Here is an 18,844-nt window from a genome sequence, read left to right as displayed (position 1 = left end):
AAACTTTCCTCACTTGCGTGAACTTCTACACATGACTCCATCCTCCTGCATGCCTTTTAGATAACAAAAAAACTGTAATCAACGCCTTATTGACTTTAAAAATATTCTCAATTTATCTGTACATTTTTTCTTGCATTTGAACCAATCCTCTCTCAGCGCTCTGATTGAGGTATCGCCGAAACAAGCATTCTGAACGCATCATCCGCCTCTTCAGCGCTCGAAAAACGTTAACCTCTTAGTTTGTTTCTTTTTTTGTACGGGAATAAAAAACGTCATTCGGTGCCAAGCTATAACTTTGCATTGGATTACTCATCAAATCGATGTTTTAAGTATTTAAAAATGCAGCTATTTTAACCGATGTGTGACAGCTTGCATTGTCTTAGTGAAGAGTGATCTGTCTTCGGTGACTSGTTTTCCTGATTTCTTGAAAGTCAACTGGCAAACAAATGARTATTTATCACTCAGAATATATARTATTGTTCTGCGTTGTTCTAGTGGTATGATTGCGACAGGATCAGTTTTTCCAATAAAGAGATAATCATTTGCTTGGAACTTTTGTTGGATTTTTTTCGGGCATATACGCGTAAATCTACAATTCATCATCAACTGATAACTGACTAAGACCTCGATTGGATTCAACATACCATCTATAAACACTGGTTTTTGATGGAGCATTATCGCTACATAGAATTAAGTTAATCGATCAACTATTGCTAAGATTATATTACATTGCGCAAATGTTTTTCCCATTTAATTCCATTTTTGGCCGAAACACTGAACACCTACCTGCAGAAATCACCGGSATCGCTGAAATCATGACTACCGAAATGCCTAAACCTTAATCTGGCTAAAGATAGACAGTAAAGGAGAAAGTGTTTGTTTTCAGCTCATCTTTCTCATTGCAACTATGTGCTTCAAAAGCTTTAGCCTCACCCTATGAGTGCCAATGGACAGTGTCCAGTTGGGACAACTATAACTGCGGCAATGAGGGCCGTGCTAAGAGACCCATATACCTAACGTGGGAATGCACGCAGGCAGGGAATMCCTGCTCGGTCCCATGCTGTTGGAMTTTGGGTGGCTTTTCTTGTGTGTTCATCGACCTTAGAATTCTCAACGATTCCGCTGTGTTCAGGCACTTTTTGACCAGCTATGAAATCACTGTTAGCGAGCTCAAGACCCGTATAGCAGCTCTGCTGAATGCATACTCGAAGTGAATGCATACGTCACGTCGCCAATTTAAATCTTGCGTTTAATTTGGGGCACCTTATATAATACCTTTTGATCAATATAAATAATTTTAAGGCAGCATGAAAATCCAATATCAGATATATGTAGAAACGAAGAAAGAGCATATGTAATATGTAATATGGACGTAGGTACGGACATGTAACACTTATTTCAAACAGATAACCAGTAGCGACAAGGAAACAACAGACAGTCAAAACGCGGACGAGGACTGAGTATGGTAAATTCAACTTTTTGTGTTAAAATAAACTCAATTAAAAACAAGAAAACCCGTTAACTTYGGCTGCATCGAAGCTAATATATCCCTCACAGATATATTTTATTTAGTAACTATGTATTCAGTTTGTATGGAAGCTATATGATATAGTAAGTAGTAAGTATATAGCTCGGATCTGAACAGTTTTTTCAGAAATTATATTATTAGCTTAAGCAGTAATCCATGTAAAATTTCGTAAAGATACCACATCAAATGAGGAAGTTTCCTATACAAGAACTTGATTCCGATCGTTCAGTTTGTATGGCAGCTATATGTTACAGTGGTCTGATATCGACAGTTCCAACAAATAAGCAGCTTCTTGAAGAAAAAATGTCGTTTGCAAAATTTCAGTATGATATCTTAAAAACTGAGGGTATATATACAGAARGACGGACATGGCTAAATCGACTCAACTCGACATACTGATCATTTATATATATTATATAATTTTTAAGGTCTCCGACGATTCCTTCCGRGTGCTACAAACTTCGTGCCAAACTTAATATACCCTGTTGAKGGTATAAATATCGTACTCTTTTGTTAAAATAAAATCCACAATACCTCTATGGTATTGTCCTAAATGTGTTTTTGAAGTCGGTTGGCAATATTTCTCGAGAACTACTCAACCAATCCTAAATATTTTATACAGGTCTTTGAGGGACAATCTTAAAACATTCTCATAAAATATTTAATTATTTATATAAGGAAAAAATTGTTAATTGTAACCCTTTAAACCTTAATATCCAGGCTAGTTATTTACAAAATAATATTAAAAATGTTTATTAAATTTAATTATTAAATACGTTAAGTTTTAATTTAATCTTACTTACTTTTTGTAATTAAAATGCCTTTCAAGCTAATAAATTTAAGACGCGAAAATCCCTAAAAGTCTAATTAATTCCCTTTTAATTTTATTCAAATCATAATCCGCACTTCGCCACTTCAATAAAATAATTCCATTTGAACTTCACCAACACAAGCGCACCACGCCCAATGCAAGCACTGTACGCAACAAAGATACATATACAAACAAACACAAAGCCACTTAATCCACCGCCATTAATTACTTATAAGCCGCGCACGACAACTTTAAATATGCATAAAGAACATTTCACATAATTAAAAGTGGACAAAACAAAAAAGAGCATTACTAAATAATGAGGTTTAGTTGATATATGAAGTACTGTGATTGAATGCAGAGAACGCGTGAGAATGAATGAAAGCGCAGCAGAAGGGGAAAGCTTTTGCTACACATTTGTAGTGTTTGTCGTTGTTGTTTTTCATAACTTGGCATGTTTTTGATTTAAAATGCAAATTTACGTATTATTGTAGCAACGTGTTAATAAAATTATACGCGAGCATAAATGTGCATTCCTCATTGAATGGAGAAAGATACATTTGCATGCACACTGCTTATAAATATGCCTGCTTTCACTACTCAGACCACATACGAAATAAATTACACATTTCTTAAAAAGAATTAAAATATTTTATTTATTGCTGAATGATGCCTTATTTGCATTTTATAAGTATAAAAATTCAATTTTTTTTTTTATATTTACTTACAAATATGTTCTGTTTCTTTATTTGAAAATTGTTTGAGCCTTTTCCCGCTCTTTCTTTAGTTAGTATACAAATTAATATATTTTAAGCAAGCAATGTTTGCATTTGCATATATATATCTTGTATATATATTTACTAATTTAAAAGATACCATTATGTACCCGCATATTTTACATTTTATTTTCATATTATTAAGAATACAAAAAGCAAGCCTTAGAACTAGTGAAAGATATTTGAGATATTTTCAACAAAAACACATCTTTTACAATTTTACACATGTACACATACATATTTTTTCGGGGGAGTTCTCTCTCCTCTGCTATGGATTCTGGTCGTTAATGACCTGCTTAAAAAGCTCAAGGCTAACAACAAATTGGACAGTCTGAAGTGGTCTCGCCATCAACCCAAGTTAAACCGGGATGGTTTTATTTACTAKAASATGTAAGATCCCGGTTRCACCGCTTCCGCAAACAGCAGACATTCATCTGCAAGCGGCGGATACAGTGAAATATTAAAGAGTCATCCTGAATTGGAAGCTTTCATAGCATCAATTGCCTTATACTGCTGAAGAGGATCCATTTGATAAAGATAGAGTCTCTCACCCAAACTGATCCTCTGGCTCTATGACACCATAGTCAAGCTCATTATATTCTATGGAATCTTTATGTGGTCGAACAGAACTCTCAAACTTGGTGGGCAGGTTTGTGGAGGAGCTCTCTGTCAACTCCAGCTTCAAACTTACTGACTATTGCAGTGGCAGCCAAGCTAAAGCAGTAGCTTTTCCGAAGTGCAACCTCCTTCAGTGATGTGACCATCCACTAGCCTTGAACTGATTAACACTGCGTTCAGGGTTGGTCAAGGAGTGCCTAACCTCGCTATCAATAGCATCGAGTGTGTTTGTGATAASACTGGTATGGGTACCAGGCCATAGCAGAATCGTAGGAAAGGCRTTCTAGATCCGCTATCGGTAGAATGGGAGCGGTTCGGGGCTACTGTACTACTACTACTRCATTACTACTAAATARCTGAGCWTTGCGGAAGCTTGGRCAGTTCTGGGCCACCATCGKTACATGCGTCATAGCAAGAGCCCTTTGGCTCAAGATCGATCGGAAGAGATCTAGTGATCCGTTTGCTCTCAGTAATACTAGCCTCTCCCTAGTTGTTGAACTTTTATTAGGGCATTGTCCTATTGGCGTCCATGCCGTAAGTTGGGAACCTTACCAGACGACATCTGCAGAAACTGCGTGGAAGAAGATGAGGTAGAAACAACTCAACACTTTTTTTTACTATCCCGCGTTTGATAGGACATCCCACCGAATTGGCGGGAGTGGAAATTAAACGCCTATGMAAATTTGTATTGACTACTGACTGCTTTCTTAAGTTATAAGTTCGAACACAAGAGATCTTATTTTCTATGGCGTCGCAAAGGACTATATATAGCAGTCCACGTGCGATCTCTCTAGATCAGCCGCCTAACCTAACCTAACCCTAACCTAACTTTTTTTCGCCTTTTTTTTTTTTGTTCAACAAGTACTATTTCAATCTAGAGTTCGCACGGAGCCATCATATTCAGTACTCAAGAGTTAGCTTTTAGCTTTAAATTTTGAATCCAATTCATCGATAGATTCATTTTAATAGTTTTTTTTTCACATCGAATCCCAAATATCTTGGATTAAAAACTAAAAAACTAACTTTTAATCGGAGATTAAAAAATAAAAATTTTATGTACATGAAAGTGTTAATAGCAATGTTATTTTTGTTTGAAATTTATATATAYTTAAGAGAACATTTGCACGCTTAAAGTTAAATTTTTTATAAGTATATGAATTAAAATTTGTTATTACTTGCTATATTAATAGCTTCTTCGATAGAAGTACTTTAAATGAATAAAATCACATATTGCTTAATTTTGAAATGATTAAAGCTTTTGTATTTTTGTAATATGTGATTCGAATACTCTATAATGAACATACATATTTATACATACATATTTATGTATGTTTATAGATCATTTCATATTTTTTTCTCCATATTTTTAATTCTTTATTTTTTAACTCAAAACACACTATTAATCATAAATTTGTAAATTCATAGCTGAAACTGTTTTAAATATAGCAGGCAACCTTTACTCATACATAACAGGGTGTCTACACTATATGGAATATACATTTTTAGATTTAATAAACTTCGTTAAAAATTTTACTTGTTACACTTTTAAGCGCTTTCATAATTTACTTGCCAAAATATAAAAACTGAAATAAATGTTAATCACAAACATTACTTTTCTMTTTCATATACACCACACTCCGCCGTATTACTCGACGCCATCCTCGTTTGTGGCCTTCAACAACTTCTCCGAAACTCTATGCAAATCTTGACACTTGGCTGCATTTACAACATAACCTCTATTTACGATGTTACGGAATGGCCTATTGTAATAGGGTGCCGCTAAGCTGACAAAAGAGGACATCGAAAAAGTTTTCTCACTGTATGATCGGGTGAGTTGCAATCCTAAAAACTTTGACGTAATAGTTGTGTGAGAAAAATTGCGTAAAAATATTTTTGTGCTAGTGTTTTTGTCGCAACAATGCAACTTGCTTCAACTTTTTCCATTCTATAATATTTTGGTTTATTTTCCATTTGATATAGGAGCGTTGTCGCAATGCAGTAAACATTTTTTTATTTCTTTTATTTTGCATATCCATTTTGAGTTATTTTTTCATTCCTTTAAATTCAAATATTTCTCTTACATTCACATTTATGCACAGCATTGGAATGCAAATTATTGCTTTCTGCCATACAAAATTATGCAGACCACATTTCGCATACAAATGTATGTATGTGCATACCCAAACAACAAGMGAGATTTGTGTTTGCTATGCCTTTATTGAAATAACCCGATTGAAGGCATCTGTAAAAAAGAATAATTTATGTTGAGAAATATTGAAAGTTATTTCTTCTTACTTATATATTTTACGTTTAAGAAAATGTGGTGCCAATTCTTGAATGTAACTATTTGTATTGGTTGTTAATTAGTCAACTTCAAATATAATGAAAACTCACTTGAAAATTTTGCCATCTTATTAGTAAGAGTTTACGAATGCGACGGTTCTTTTTTAAGTTGGCTGCTTCTCAACAATTTTCTCAAAGTCAAGCTTTTGTATGGAATCTTTTGCTTTTGCGAGAGGTATGATTGTCTCGACCGAAAATAACGTTTTTTCATGTTTTTTTAATTCAATCTATAGATAGAATAACTGAAACCGAAATTTCAGTATCCAAAACACATCCAAATTAAATAATGTTACTTATTTGCTTCTCCAATTAAAGGAGTTCCCCATTTCAAGCTTCCTTACTTAAAAAAAAACATAGAAACTTCAAGTTTAATGTCGAATGTTTATTATCATTCGAAGGACAACTTTTATGAATGTTTTTTTTTTTTTTTTTATTGAAATTATCTCTTTCAAATGTTGGTCGCATGTCGATGTTGAGTTCAATTTTCAATGACTCGTTCTAGCATTTCGACTGGTTACCGAATGACACGCGTGAGGTTTTACTCCAAAGCCTGTATCGAAGCGGGATTGTCCTCATTGACCTTAGACTTTGCATATCTACACAAGGAAGAGTATAAAGATGTGATATAACACGATCTTAGTGGCCAATCGAACGATCCAAAATGGGAAATTATTTGGTCACCGAAGTGTTCTCTCAATAAATCATTTAGTTATGCGATTTGTGGGTAGTGGCGCCGTGTTTTTGAGACCACGAGCTTCGATTTGTTTATACTAGTACACCCTTTGAGTCAGATGTGATACTCATCGCTAAACAAAGTTTGGCTCGAATAACGTCGGATTTTCTTGGAACTTTTCATGAGCCCCTAGAGCAAAGCGATGTCGCTTGGGAAGATCGAGCGGCTTCAGTTCTTGCACTAATTCTATTTTATATGCTTTCATTTTAAGATCTTAATGTAAAATGCGCCAAGTCGTTCCATATGTCAGACCGATAGCTGGGAATGGTGCCGATTCGATTCACCACGGTCTTCGTCTACACTCTCAGCTGCTTCAAGACGTAACTTTGTAAGCGCATAGTCGAACTTATAACCTTGACAGACGGCAGCGTTAATCTGGATTAACTGTGCACTAAATCAGATCCAAGCGAGCTTGAAACTTTCATAAACAGCTGACATTTTTATAATATTTTCAATGAAAATAAGCATTGGGATTGTTAGCCGACCAATTTTTACGAAACCATTGTTTATTACAAAAACATATCAACACGTTATTTTTAAAACTGTATCATAACCTAACATTATAACATGAAACTTCTTGTTTTATTGTTGAAAACTTAAAAAACTGCTGTCACTGTTGGTTGTTTTTCATTCACAATATGTGACCTGGTCTACGGAAARGGGGCTTAGGTGTCAAAAAATCCAAAACAACAATTTTCACATTTTAGTTGATTCGGATGGAAGATGAGATTTTTAACAGCTGTTTCCCAGAAAACTAGTTTTCGCACGTTAGCCAGGTCACATATATTAAATTTGGCCATTTTTAACAATGTTGCCAATAATGCAACTAACTCTCTAAAATTTTGAGGATTAAAAAGCAACGGAGTTATCTTCATAAACTCCTGAATTAATCAGGATTAATGCAGTCACTTTTTATATATGTATTTTAATGCCGTTAACCCGGATTAACGCTGCCGTCTGTCGATGCTATAATAGGAGAGGGCTTAACATCTAACGTGATGCAGATCAGCAGATTGGTAAATATTTTTCTGCATACAAGTAGATTATGCATAAGCATAAGTAAGTAAGAAGTCTTTTGTCTCTTCTCACTCACTCTTGACAAGCTGTGATAAGCCTTTGAGACCATTTCCATAAATGCCAAAAGTATATTTTTAGGCAATATCGGAATGGAAAGCTCAGTCAAACAAAAATCTACATTTTTTGCTGATGAAAGCAATAAATCGATTAATAAGTTATCAGCCATAGAATAGCTCGCATAAGGACTATAAACATTAAAATATCATGTGGCACACATTTTTACTCTTACTTTAGTAATGCGAAAATCAGTATTTAATAATTTAAGGATATCAAAATCTAAGCATTTTTACAACTCGTTGTATCACAGGAAGAAGCTAACTGTCATTCCAAGGCAAATATTCAAATGGCACATTCCAAAAAATCATTTGCTTACCACATTTGAATTTTAAATGAAATTGCTTTTATGTGCTACATAAATTATTGATGAAGAGAAGCTGCCTTACAATAAACTTGTGCCTACATCAGAGCTTCTCTAATAAATTGCTTTCATTGGCTTTTCGACACCTCTTACATAAAAAGTCAATCACAACACATTAATGAAATTTCGCACTTCAATGACGCTTCTTTCAATAAGAATCTCTGGCTGTAAAAAAAATCTAAAAAACAAAATGAATAAATAAAAAAAAAAGCCACAACTTCTTAATGGTCACATCGTCTGGCATAAATTTTGTAAAGTGGAAATTTCTCGAACGGAAAAAGGGCTGCTTAAAAGTGTGCATATTTCTCAGCTGTCAGTAACATGAAAATACTTTACTCATGCCGCTTCCACAGAATTTCAAATTCTGCTGCGAAACGACAGCTGTCTTGAACAGAATATTTCGCAAATAATGGTAAATACATGTTGTGATCATTAAAATCTTAATAATAAATTGTGGCCTTGTATTAAATATATGGCAGAAAGTTTTACTAGTGAATAGAGGTTACAAAGTCTAAATAAACATTTAGAAAGCGGTCTGTTACAGCCAACGAAAGTTAAATCTTCTTCGTAGACCACGCTTACGCGGTTATATCCAAGTTCCTCTTCCTTTGCTTCACCCAGCAGGTACTGCGTCACACACTTTCAAAGCTGGAATGTTGTCATTCATACATGACCTAGCCAGCGCAGCCTCTGTTTCTTACTTTGCTGAACTATATCAATCAAAGACGAAATTATATCCGACGGGTTATGACTGTCATCAGAGACATGGCCAATGTCATGCCAAGTCGCGATCTTCTTTCTGATCCTGACGGAGCTTTTGGAATTGCTCATCGGCCGCAAGCGTATTAGTTTTTCGGGGTACCAAATTCAGAGCATCTCCTTTTCGCGCTGTCAAAAGCAGCTTGAAATCGACGAAGAGGTGGTGGGTGTCGATGCTCTTTTCACGGGTCTTTTCCAAGATTTGACGTATGGTGAATAGCTGRTCAGTWGTTGATTTTCCAGGTCTAATGCTTCAAACGGATATTTTTTGATTACCCAGTGGAGTATTGGTCTAGAACTGGAAGTCGTGAGCTGCTTGAGCCATATGTAAAGGAATTGYTTCTGGTCATTCCCAAGTGAATGGCTGTCAGAGAACTTTCCTCACTTGCTAGAACTTCTAGACTTGATTGCATCCTATGGAAATCACTTACAACTAATTGGGCATTATACAACAAATTTAAAATTAGCCTACTTCCAAAATTTAAATCAGCTAATTTGAAACTATTACGTACAATTGCCAATAATGTAGTCCTGGTAGTACTATAAAAAGTTTAGGAAATCTGAAACATAGTCACTATCAAAAAAGTAATCTAGCAGCATGTTCCTACAGAATTTTGTTCACCTAACGGTCGTTTCCAGCAYCTAAAACTAATCGAGATAGATATATGCATATATAGGATTTGTCCGGAAAATAATAGTACTGACTCTTTTTAAAAAAACTTATTGAACCAATCATTACAATTCTTTAAAAACTTTCAAAATAGGCTCCTTCTGCGTCGATGCAGCGCCACCAGCGAGATTTCCATACATTGAAGACGTTACATAAGGCWTTCTCCGGAATAGCCTTGAGAGACGAGGTGCATGCTGCTTGGATCCCCTCTGTTGTCTCGAAATGCTTGCCTTTCATCGACCATTTCATGTAAGGAAACAAAAGAATGTCGGAGATAGTCACATCTGTACTTTAGGGTGGCTGCGGAAGCGTTGGGATTGACATTTCGTTTGAGTATCTTGAGGACTTCCACGTAAAGCTTGGCGTCGACGGTTTGTCTAGACGAAACCAATTGATGGTGGACGATTCCTTTGATGTCAAAAAAGACAATGAGCATCGTTTTCTCTTTGGGTTTGCTAATTCTTCCCTTTTTTTCATGGTCTTCATCMGCAACCTCTTTCCAGCCCTCCAAAAAGGCCTGGTGCCACTGAAACACACCACTTCTTGCTAAAGCAACATATGGATAAGCATGCTTGATCATATCAAACGTCTTTGTCGCAGATTTACCGAGTTTCACACAGAATTTAGTCGCGTACCTCTGACTCCTGACTCTCCAGGTGAGACAACTGACCAGCCGCTCGTTCGTTAGATAGAAACGCACTCTACGGACTCCAGTCGGTGCGCACACGCTCCGAAGTACAGTCGCGGCGGRAGAAAATCAGTCCTATTACTTTCCGAAAAAAAAACAGTAAATGATTAAGATGACAAGACGCGTTGAATCCCGCGTGACGATAACTAGAGATAAAACTTACCTTATTTTTTGACATCCATGGAGGTTGGTATTTCAGATAGACGTAATCTGACCTTTGTCACGCCGTTTAACACCGTTTTTTTTAAGGGGARGCAACCTCCCATATACTTTTCACACTTCCAAAWGTCAATGCTAAMTGTGACAAAAGCAATTTAATCTCCTAGTTTGTATTTTCAATTTCAATTTGAAAGCCACAGAGCTCACGCCGTTCACTCACGGTTAGCGGGAATATGTGTGGACACAAAGGCAACACTTCGGAATTTCGATTTTATTTTATGCTTGTAGTTGAGCACATTTTAAAGTCAACTAACACAACTAACATATAATCAGACAAAAATCTACAAACACACACACACACATGTGTAAATGAAGTGCAAAAAAGAAGAATTTTCGCAATTTGTGGACCAGCAACACAGAAGTTGTATGCTCAAACTCAGACAACACTCAGCGGAAACGCTTCGTTGCGCACATTTTACATACATATGTATATTCGGATATGTATATACATACATGTATGTATGTATGGAAAAAATCATGCTTTATTGTGTGATTTGGTTGCTGCTGCTGACGCTGTATTGTATTGCAACATTTTGTGTTGGGTGGAGTGCGGTCAATTGTTTTGCCATTCAAGCAATCTCAATGGCGCGTTGAGCAACAGAGTCACAGCCACAGCCGCAGCAGGATTTGGTTAGTGTTGGATGCTTTGCTGTAATGGCAATAGCTAAATAACTCTGCGCAAACAGAGATTCCACTTTATATTGGATTAACTAGTTGCTTTTTCATAAAATCCTTACAGCCACAATTCAGGCAATCGTGCAACCTTGTACAATGCATGTTTKGTTGTATATATGGCGAAGCGAAATCCTTAAGTTAGATATGGTGTTTGAAATCCACACATTTGGGGTAAAGTGGCTGCATTAGAAACTCTTTGTGTCTAAAAATTTGCTTTAAATATTATTTTGCTCATTCTATAAACACTAACAGAATTTATAGAAATGAGACGCAAGTCTCTCAAATATAGCAAAAATATTGCTCTTGCAAATGGAAATTAACTATTATATAATTTTATAGTTTAAATCTTTTTTATTGCAAAAAAATATTAACTTCTTATATACCCCACTTATCTGTTCAGTTACCGGTTAACTACCCAACAGCGTTACCAAAGATTTCTGTTAATGTTTCYATGAGCTTTTTAAGGCAATTCRAACCAATACTCTTGTGTGTTTGTGATCGTCGTCAGTCTTACTATAGGGTGTGTWTGTGTTAGTTTCCGCGCTAATCCTTCCATTATATTAGAGTTTCGGAAGCCGTGACTTGGTAGGTACTTAAGTAGGTCAAAAAGTTTAATTATTAATATTAATAATTTATCGACTTTCGATAACATATTGTATCATCAATTTCCGTAAATACAAATATTTTGTTTTTAATTCCTGCAACTTYCGTATACTTCTACCGGAATGAAAAATATTTTGGAGCAACCCTGTCGCAAAAATAAATAATATAAACATCACTGTTGCTTACCACGGGTCAGATCAAATTTCATTATATTCGTATCTCTGTGCGAGATTGAGCAAGCGCTATTAAATTTTCATTTATTTGCTGTCGACATKTTGGAATGGATTTGCGTGGGCGCCACATCAAAGTTTCATTGTTTGTTTTGCACAWACGCAAACATATTTATATATGAMCTTCTTTAAAGCCACTTTCTCTTTTTCTACACTTTTAGGATAATAGCGGCTCAATAGAAAACGAAGAGCTGAAAGGATTCCTCAAGGATTTGCTGGAGTTGGTGAAGAAGGTGTGTATGTAGTATATTGTAGTATATATTTTGTTGAACTGTGAAAAATGTAACAAACTAAGAAGTTCGCTGTCAGAATCAATYGTTGCTTTAATGATAAGTTCATTTTGTTTTATTTCACATTTCGTTCACACACAGGATGACTACGATGCTCAGGACTTAAAGGCTTTCGAGGAGACTATTTTGCGTGGCGTGGGCTACGATAAAGATGGCAAAATCTCACGCAAGGAACTGACAATGATACTGCTGACTTTGGCTAAAATGCCACCAGAGGATGAACAATAAGTAGTTCGCTGCTAAGCAACACAACAACAAACATAAAGTTTAGTATTTATAAAGATAATAAAACTCAAAAAAAAAAATAAATAAATTAGTACGAAAACAAGATAATTAAACTTTTATTATTAAAGTTTTTAGTCTTATGAAAATAAGCAGCATGTGCAAATTACTAAAGAGGCAAGCAGATATATGTAGTAGCATTGAAATAATGGYCAATAAAGTCAATAAACAGAAATATGTGAATGCACACATAACCACAGTTTTTTGATAGCTTAAGCAATCAGAAGCGTTAAAAARTAAAACAAAAAAATAATGCGCTTAATGAAAAATAGATGCGTATAAGAGTACAATGAAGCATAAAATATTGCGATTTTAATAAAGCAAAAATAAGAAAACTTGCAAAATAAATTGTAAAATGCATTTTGGATATTTAACTGAAATTTAATTGCACGACGAGACGCAGAAACAATGCGCGATAAATTACAAGCGACAAAGCAACACAAGAATACAACAATAAAGCATTCAACGAGGGAAATTAATTACTTTAAAATGCTGCCAATGCAAAGCAGTCAATGAAATGTAGAATATCAAAAACAAAGAAGAAGAAGCATAGCAGATATTATTTAAATGAATAAATGAAGTGGGTGTTTCATTCAAAGGGTGTGAATTTTTAGCCATAATTATTAAGTGTCAAATTTGGCGACTAAAATAATAGAAACCAAAAAATAAACATATATGACATTTTTAAGGCACCTAATAATAACATTTTATTTTGTRTAGTTGTGCTGAAGCGTATTTCACTTTAATGACAATATTCAAATACAAATTCCAACTTTTCGCGCTACAACTAAAATCTAAATTTTTTCTTGATATAATTTGTCGCAAAAAATATGACCGCAAATATCCCGTAAGTCGATTTTTTACATATTACATGTTCAACTAACCTCAAAATATTTTCTCGATATAATTTATAGCAAAAATATAACCTTAAAATATTTTCTTGTTATAATTTGTCGCAAAAAAAATGGCAGCAAACCTTCCGTAAGCCTATTTTTTATATATATGTTGTGCAATTTATTATTTTGCTGCAAGTAAAGCCAAAATTCTCCGCTTTTTTAAAGCKGAAAATTCTGAAAAATATGGAAATAAGTTGAAAACCACAAATAATTTGTATAAACAACCTCAGCCATTTAAAGAAATGCTTAACACAACATAGAAAATAATAAAATAAACCAGCCAATAAATGTGCATGTCCTAGCGAAAAAATATAACATCGATTTTATTGTTAAAATAGTAAATGTAAAAAATAACGAAAACTTATGTAGTATTTGCAAACAATTTATATGTATGTATGTTTTTTAATGTGTATTAGTTTATATTATATATATATATTTTTATTAAGTCATACAAATAAATATTATATGGCATATGAGTAACGAATTTTTAGATATATATGTTAGTTTGTTAAATAAAAATACCGACAAAAAATATTAATATTACAAGAAAACACGATTTCTCCAAATTATATGCGCGTGTATGCCATTTCCGGTTATTGATGTCAAGAACAATTGACATTGAAAATTTACTAAAAATAACAAAGCAAACTGTTTTTGTTAACAAAAATATATATATTTGAATGTTAAACTTATAAATGTGTTGTCATATTGTGTACCTGTCCTAAAGCAGTAAGGCTTACATATATATTTACAGTACTTACAACTTTGTTCTCACAAAGTTTTTAATTACTTAATGCAACACTTTTTCGACTTTGACACGCGTTGTTATAAAACTCAACAGCTGACTTATAAACTAAAATATTGAGAAAAAATCGATCTTCCCTTAACTGTAAAGATAACTTACCAAAGAACTGTTAACTCAAAGGCACAAACAACTAGGCAACAAAGTGTAGCAAAAGATATTTTTCCAGCTTCCAACCATGCTGAAGTACATAATACCTAAAATGCAAAACAWCSTTGCATCAAAAAAATTGAAATTGAGTTTTATATTGCTTATGATGCACTACAGCATTTTGCACGTATGTTGCATAAAATTTTCAGCTTCCACTGTCAGATATAACCAATATATAATATAACCATTTTATGACCAATGTATAACCATTTTATAACCAAAATTTAATTTATATTTTCAATATGAKTGTTTTCCGTATATCGTTTTTATTTCGCCGGTAAAATCATTAAAATGCTATGTGCTTTTGCATTTTAGGTGACGATRTATAAATGACTAAAAGAGAACATAAGAATATCAATTGTCACAAGAWATTATGCATACGATTCGCATAATAAAATATGAGCGGGTTTAGGTATTTCAAACAATCAAGCAAGCTGACAATTTTAACAAATTCCAGCCAAAATTATTAGCTTGACATGGTCTTTGTTTAATATGTCGGCTTTCAAAGATTAAAATAAATTCAGATCAAGTTTACGATCTATAGTGATCAGATATTATGAAAATTAAAAAAAAAAAAAAAAACTAGAGGTAACATTCGTTTTCTTCGTTGTGTCAAATTGTGTTGGCGCAAACTTTTGCAAAGCGTTACCAATTCGCTTCGAGCGTATTGGCAACCCCATTATTCACTACCAATCAAATGACCCTTACAACCGAGAAGTAATTTATAAACTCATAAAGTAAAATTCTTTAATTAAACTTTTCACATAAGCAAATTCAGCAAAAACTAATTTTCAAACAAACTAAAACGATCGCATTGCTTAGGTTTTTGATGTCCTCCACTAAACTGCTAGTTTACCATAAGGATCTAAACCCACAAAATGTCACATTTCCATTGAAGTTGATTTGTTTTTCAACAACCTGCACTTAACCAACCATTCAACAATAACTTTTGACATAAAAAGAATACGCTGCTACACAAATTGCCACACTGATTTGCTACATTATTAAGCGCCCGAGAGCARAGTGATGGGAAATTCAACGAAAGTACATTAAAAAGCATTGGAGATGAGTAAAGTGCCATCGAGTGAACGAACTGTCAGCACTGATGTGGTGTTTCACTTTTGCTAATGATGAAGCCAATGCGCCTTAAATGTAAATCAATACTTGAGGAAATTTAAAAACGATGTCAAAATCGACAACAAGGTTGAGTAAATTGATTTTTAATGAGGCAAACGAAAGAATTGTCTACGTAAAGGCAAACAAAYACAAGCAAAAGTGAGACTAGCTGCMTAGCAAGCAACCAGCCAACAACACAACACCTGCAGCGGCTACTTGCAAAACTTACAGCTGCCGGTATGCGCTCAATCAACATCAGCTTTAACAGCTGATCACTGCATGCATAGTATAAAAGCATGGGAGGCAGCAAATTTATGCGAAGATGCTTGAACGTTGAACTGCCTACTTAACATAACTGCTAAGCTTTGTTTGTAAACTTGAGTGACATAACGACGCGTCTTTGACGTGGTTGTGATGCACCTGTGTCATAACGGTATACATACGTATGTATAAAGCGAMCAACGGTTAACCGGTATGCACTAACGACACATTATGTCAATTCAAGTAGTGTGATGTTAATGTGCGCTTAGTACTTGAGTCCATTAAAATCTGCTGCTGGCAGGTTTTTAACGTTCGACAGCATATCTAAGTAATACAAGCGGAAATAAGTGGTTGCACGGTTAAACTAGTTAGTTAAAATTGTAGTTATGTGCTAGAAAAAAATGTAAACGTAGAATGACAATTCAAAGTGAAGATCAAAGCAGATTAATGCAAAGTACTTAATATTAACACAATGCTTCCTTATACTTAGCCGAACATAAAAAAGAACAACCTATATGACTCTTCAAAATAAATCTAGCAAGAATTAGTAGTATATTTAAGTGACGGCAGCTGATGATGTTACAAGTCATACGGTGATGCATACATATGTGAGTACTTAAACTAATTACAGCACAAGTCATGTCACCTAACATTTACTATGCAAACTTWTGAGCGAGAGAAAGCTACCTTAAAGTAATTTAAAATAATTAATAAAAAAAAAATTACAAAATTAACAAAAATCTATTACAAAAAAATTATAATAAATACTTTGAATTTTAGCGCAAATCTATAACTGTTGATACCATGTATGTATATAAGACAGCAGGTACACAAGAAGTATATAAAACAGAAAATAGAAAATATAAACTTTTGAAAAAATTAAAATTTAAAAAAAATCAAAATTAAAAAAAAATAAATTTTGAAAAAAGTTGTGTTTTGAAAAAAAAATTTATTTAGAAAAAAAATTTAATTTCGAAAAACATAGCAAAGCTTTCAGTTATGACAATGTATTTTAAACTAATTTAGATTTATCAAACAATTTTCCAAACTAAACTAATGCCTCTAAAAACTAAAACTATAGATAACATACATAACTGTAAAACTATAAATGTTACTGCTAAAGTATGTAAGTTATTTAAAAATAAATTAAAAACTGGCGCTATGAAAAAAGCTGTAATAAATATGTATTTGTAAGTACAACTACAAAAATATAATTTTATTGCAGACATTTGAAAATAACTAAAAAAAAATCATTATATTTACTAAATATATAAAAAAATATTTACTTAATATACTATATATAAATTTAAAACTTAATACTTCTTTCTTTATACTTAAAAAGTTCAGAAATTCTAGCTAAATAACAATATCTAAATTAAAAATGTAAAAGTAAACTGAAATTGTATCTCTAACGGTGCTATATAACTATCGTCTTAACAGCAAAAATAAACTCATTGATTACTAACTAATRTACACACGCGCTTACAACTGATTCGACCTTAGCTAATCAGCTACTGAACGTGAATGCAAAATGTGACATGCCAATTTTATGCCCCGTTATGCATATGCAACCGCAGTTCATACGCTAGGTCACRTCTAAAATGTTCACGCATGTGTTTAACTGGTGCTAACTGCACAAATTATAGCTAACCGCAATTGAAAATGTGCGCAAACGTTAGGCAACGGAAATTCTGCGTATACCGTAGGAGCNTCCTGGAGGCTGCCGCAGAGCTAGTTGGTTCGTCGGCCCCTTAATGCCCCTACCTAATTTTTGTTGCACCCTGATAGGCGGTTCGGCCTTTCTATCCTCTACTCCACTAGAAGTGATTTAACTCATACGCTGAGATCGCCCTTAGTGCCGCTGGACTAACGGGGGTATTCTGGTCTGTCTCTTATACACATCTAGATGTTAAAAAACATAGGCGTGTGCACTGTATGTAACGAAAACTACAATTTTAACTGAAATAAGTATTGAAATTAAAAAAAATAAAAAATATGAAACAAATGCCCTAATATTAAAATTATTAAAAATTTAAAAAATATAAAAAGCCAAAACAGCGCTTGCTATACATACTTTAAAAAAAGGCATACATAATTAAACGTACATACATATTTAAATCTAAAAATACAAACTATAAAATTATGATTTATAAAAAAAAAAGTTATATTAATAAAATGAAAATTGCTGATATGTTGTGAATGTATTAAAATGCACAGCTAATAATAAAAACGAATATGAAAATAATAGATGTAAACAATAAATATGGAGTATAAATAAAAGGAAACCAAAACTAAACATGCTGTTTTAATTTTTTATTATTATAGTTTAGACTTACCATTTATAGAATCGACTACGTAGTATAATAAATTAAGTATTGACTGCGAAACGCAAACGAAAACTCCGTCTGCACAATGCTTAGCTAAGATTTTATTCGAGGACAACTTAAGTATGGACTGTGAAACCGGGCATAAGGGGATTAGCATTGAAACTAACACAGACTTCTTCTTTATTACGCAAATATAGCCGAGTTTACAACAACGCGCCTGTCGTTCTTTCTTTTTGCTGTTTAGCGTCTGTCTCTTATACACATCTAGATGTGTATAAGAGTGCTATCAATATTGGCATAAAATCGACATGTCGTTGTGTATTTAGAAGCAATTGTAGAAAACATTGTAGTTAAATTGAAAACGTAGTCAACATTTTTATACTATCCCTTTAGCGATATTTTCCGCCACAATTTATGCACGTTGCCAAAGTCATTTCAGTAAATGATGCAGTTTGAATTTTATAACTAATAATCGGCAGCAAAAAAATCTTGCACTTTTCAAAAATATATAAAAAACATAGGCGTGTGCACTGTATGTAACGAAAACTACAATTTTAACTGAAATAAGTATT

At 33.7% G+C, this 18,844-nt stretch overlaps 1 protein-coding gene across 2 annotated transcripts in view; it reads left to right on the top strand.

The window, feature by feature from the left end:
* The window catches only part of LOC108975460 (calbindin-32), a 182,697-nt gene extending 169,477 nt beyond the window's left edge, over nt 1-13,220 (top strand). For both annotated transcript variants that reach the window (XM_018943955.1, XM_018943954.1), the window contains 3 exons: nt 5,506-5,562; nt 12,310-12,381; nt 12,520-13,220. In XM_018943955.1, the coding sequence (XP_018799500.1) occupies nt 5,506-5,562; nt 12,310-12,381; nt 12,520-12,666 (276 nt within the window). In that variant the 3' untranslated portion in view covers nt 12,667-13,220. The remainder of the gene's footprint in view (nt 1-5,505; nt 5,563-12,309; nt 12,382-12,519) is intronic.
* The last annotated feature ends 5,624 nt before the right edge of the window (nt 13,221-18,844 follow it).

Source organism: Bactrocera latifrons, unplaced genomic scaffold, assembly GCF_001853355.1.
Source record: "Bactrocera latifrons isolate USDA-ARS-PBARC rearing strain unplaced genomic scaffold, ASM185335v1 scaffold_65, whole genome shotgun sequence".
In the NCBI taxonomy this organism is placed as follows: domain Eukaryota; kingdom Metazoa; phylum Arthropoda; class Insecta; order Diptera; family Tephritidae; genus Bactrocera; species Bactrocera latifrons.
The sequence above is the reverse complement of the archived record's forward strand: the minus strand, read 5'-3'. Positions and strand labels throughout refer to the sequence as shown.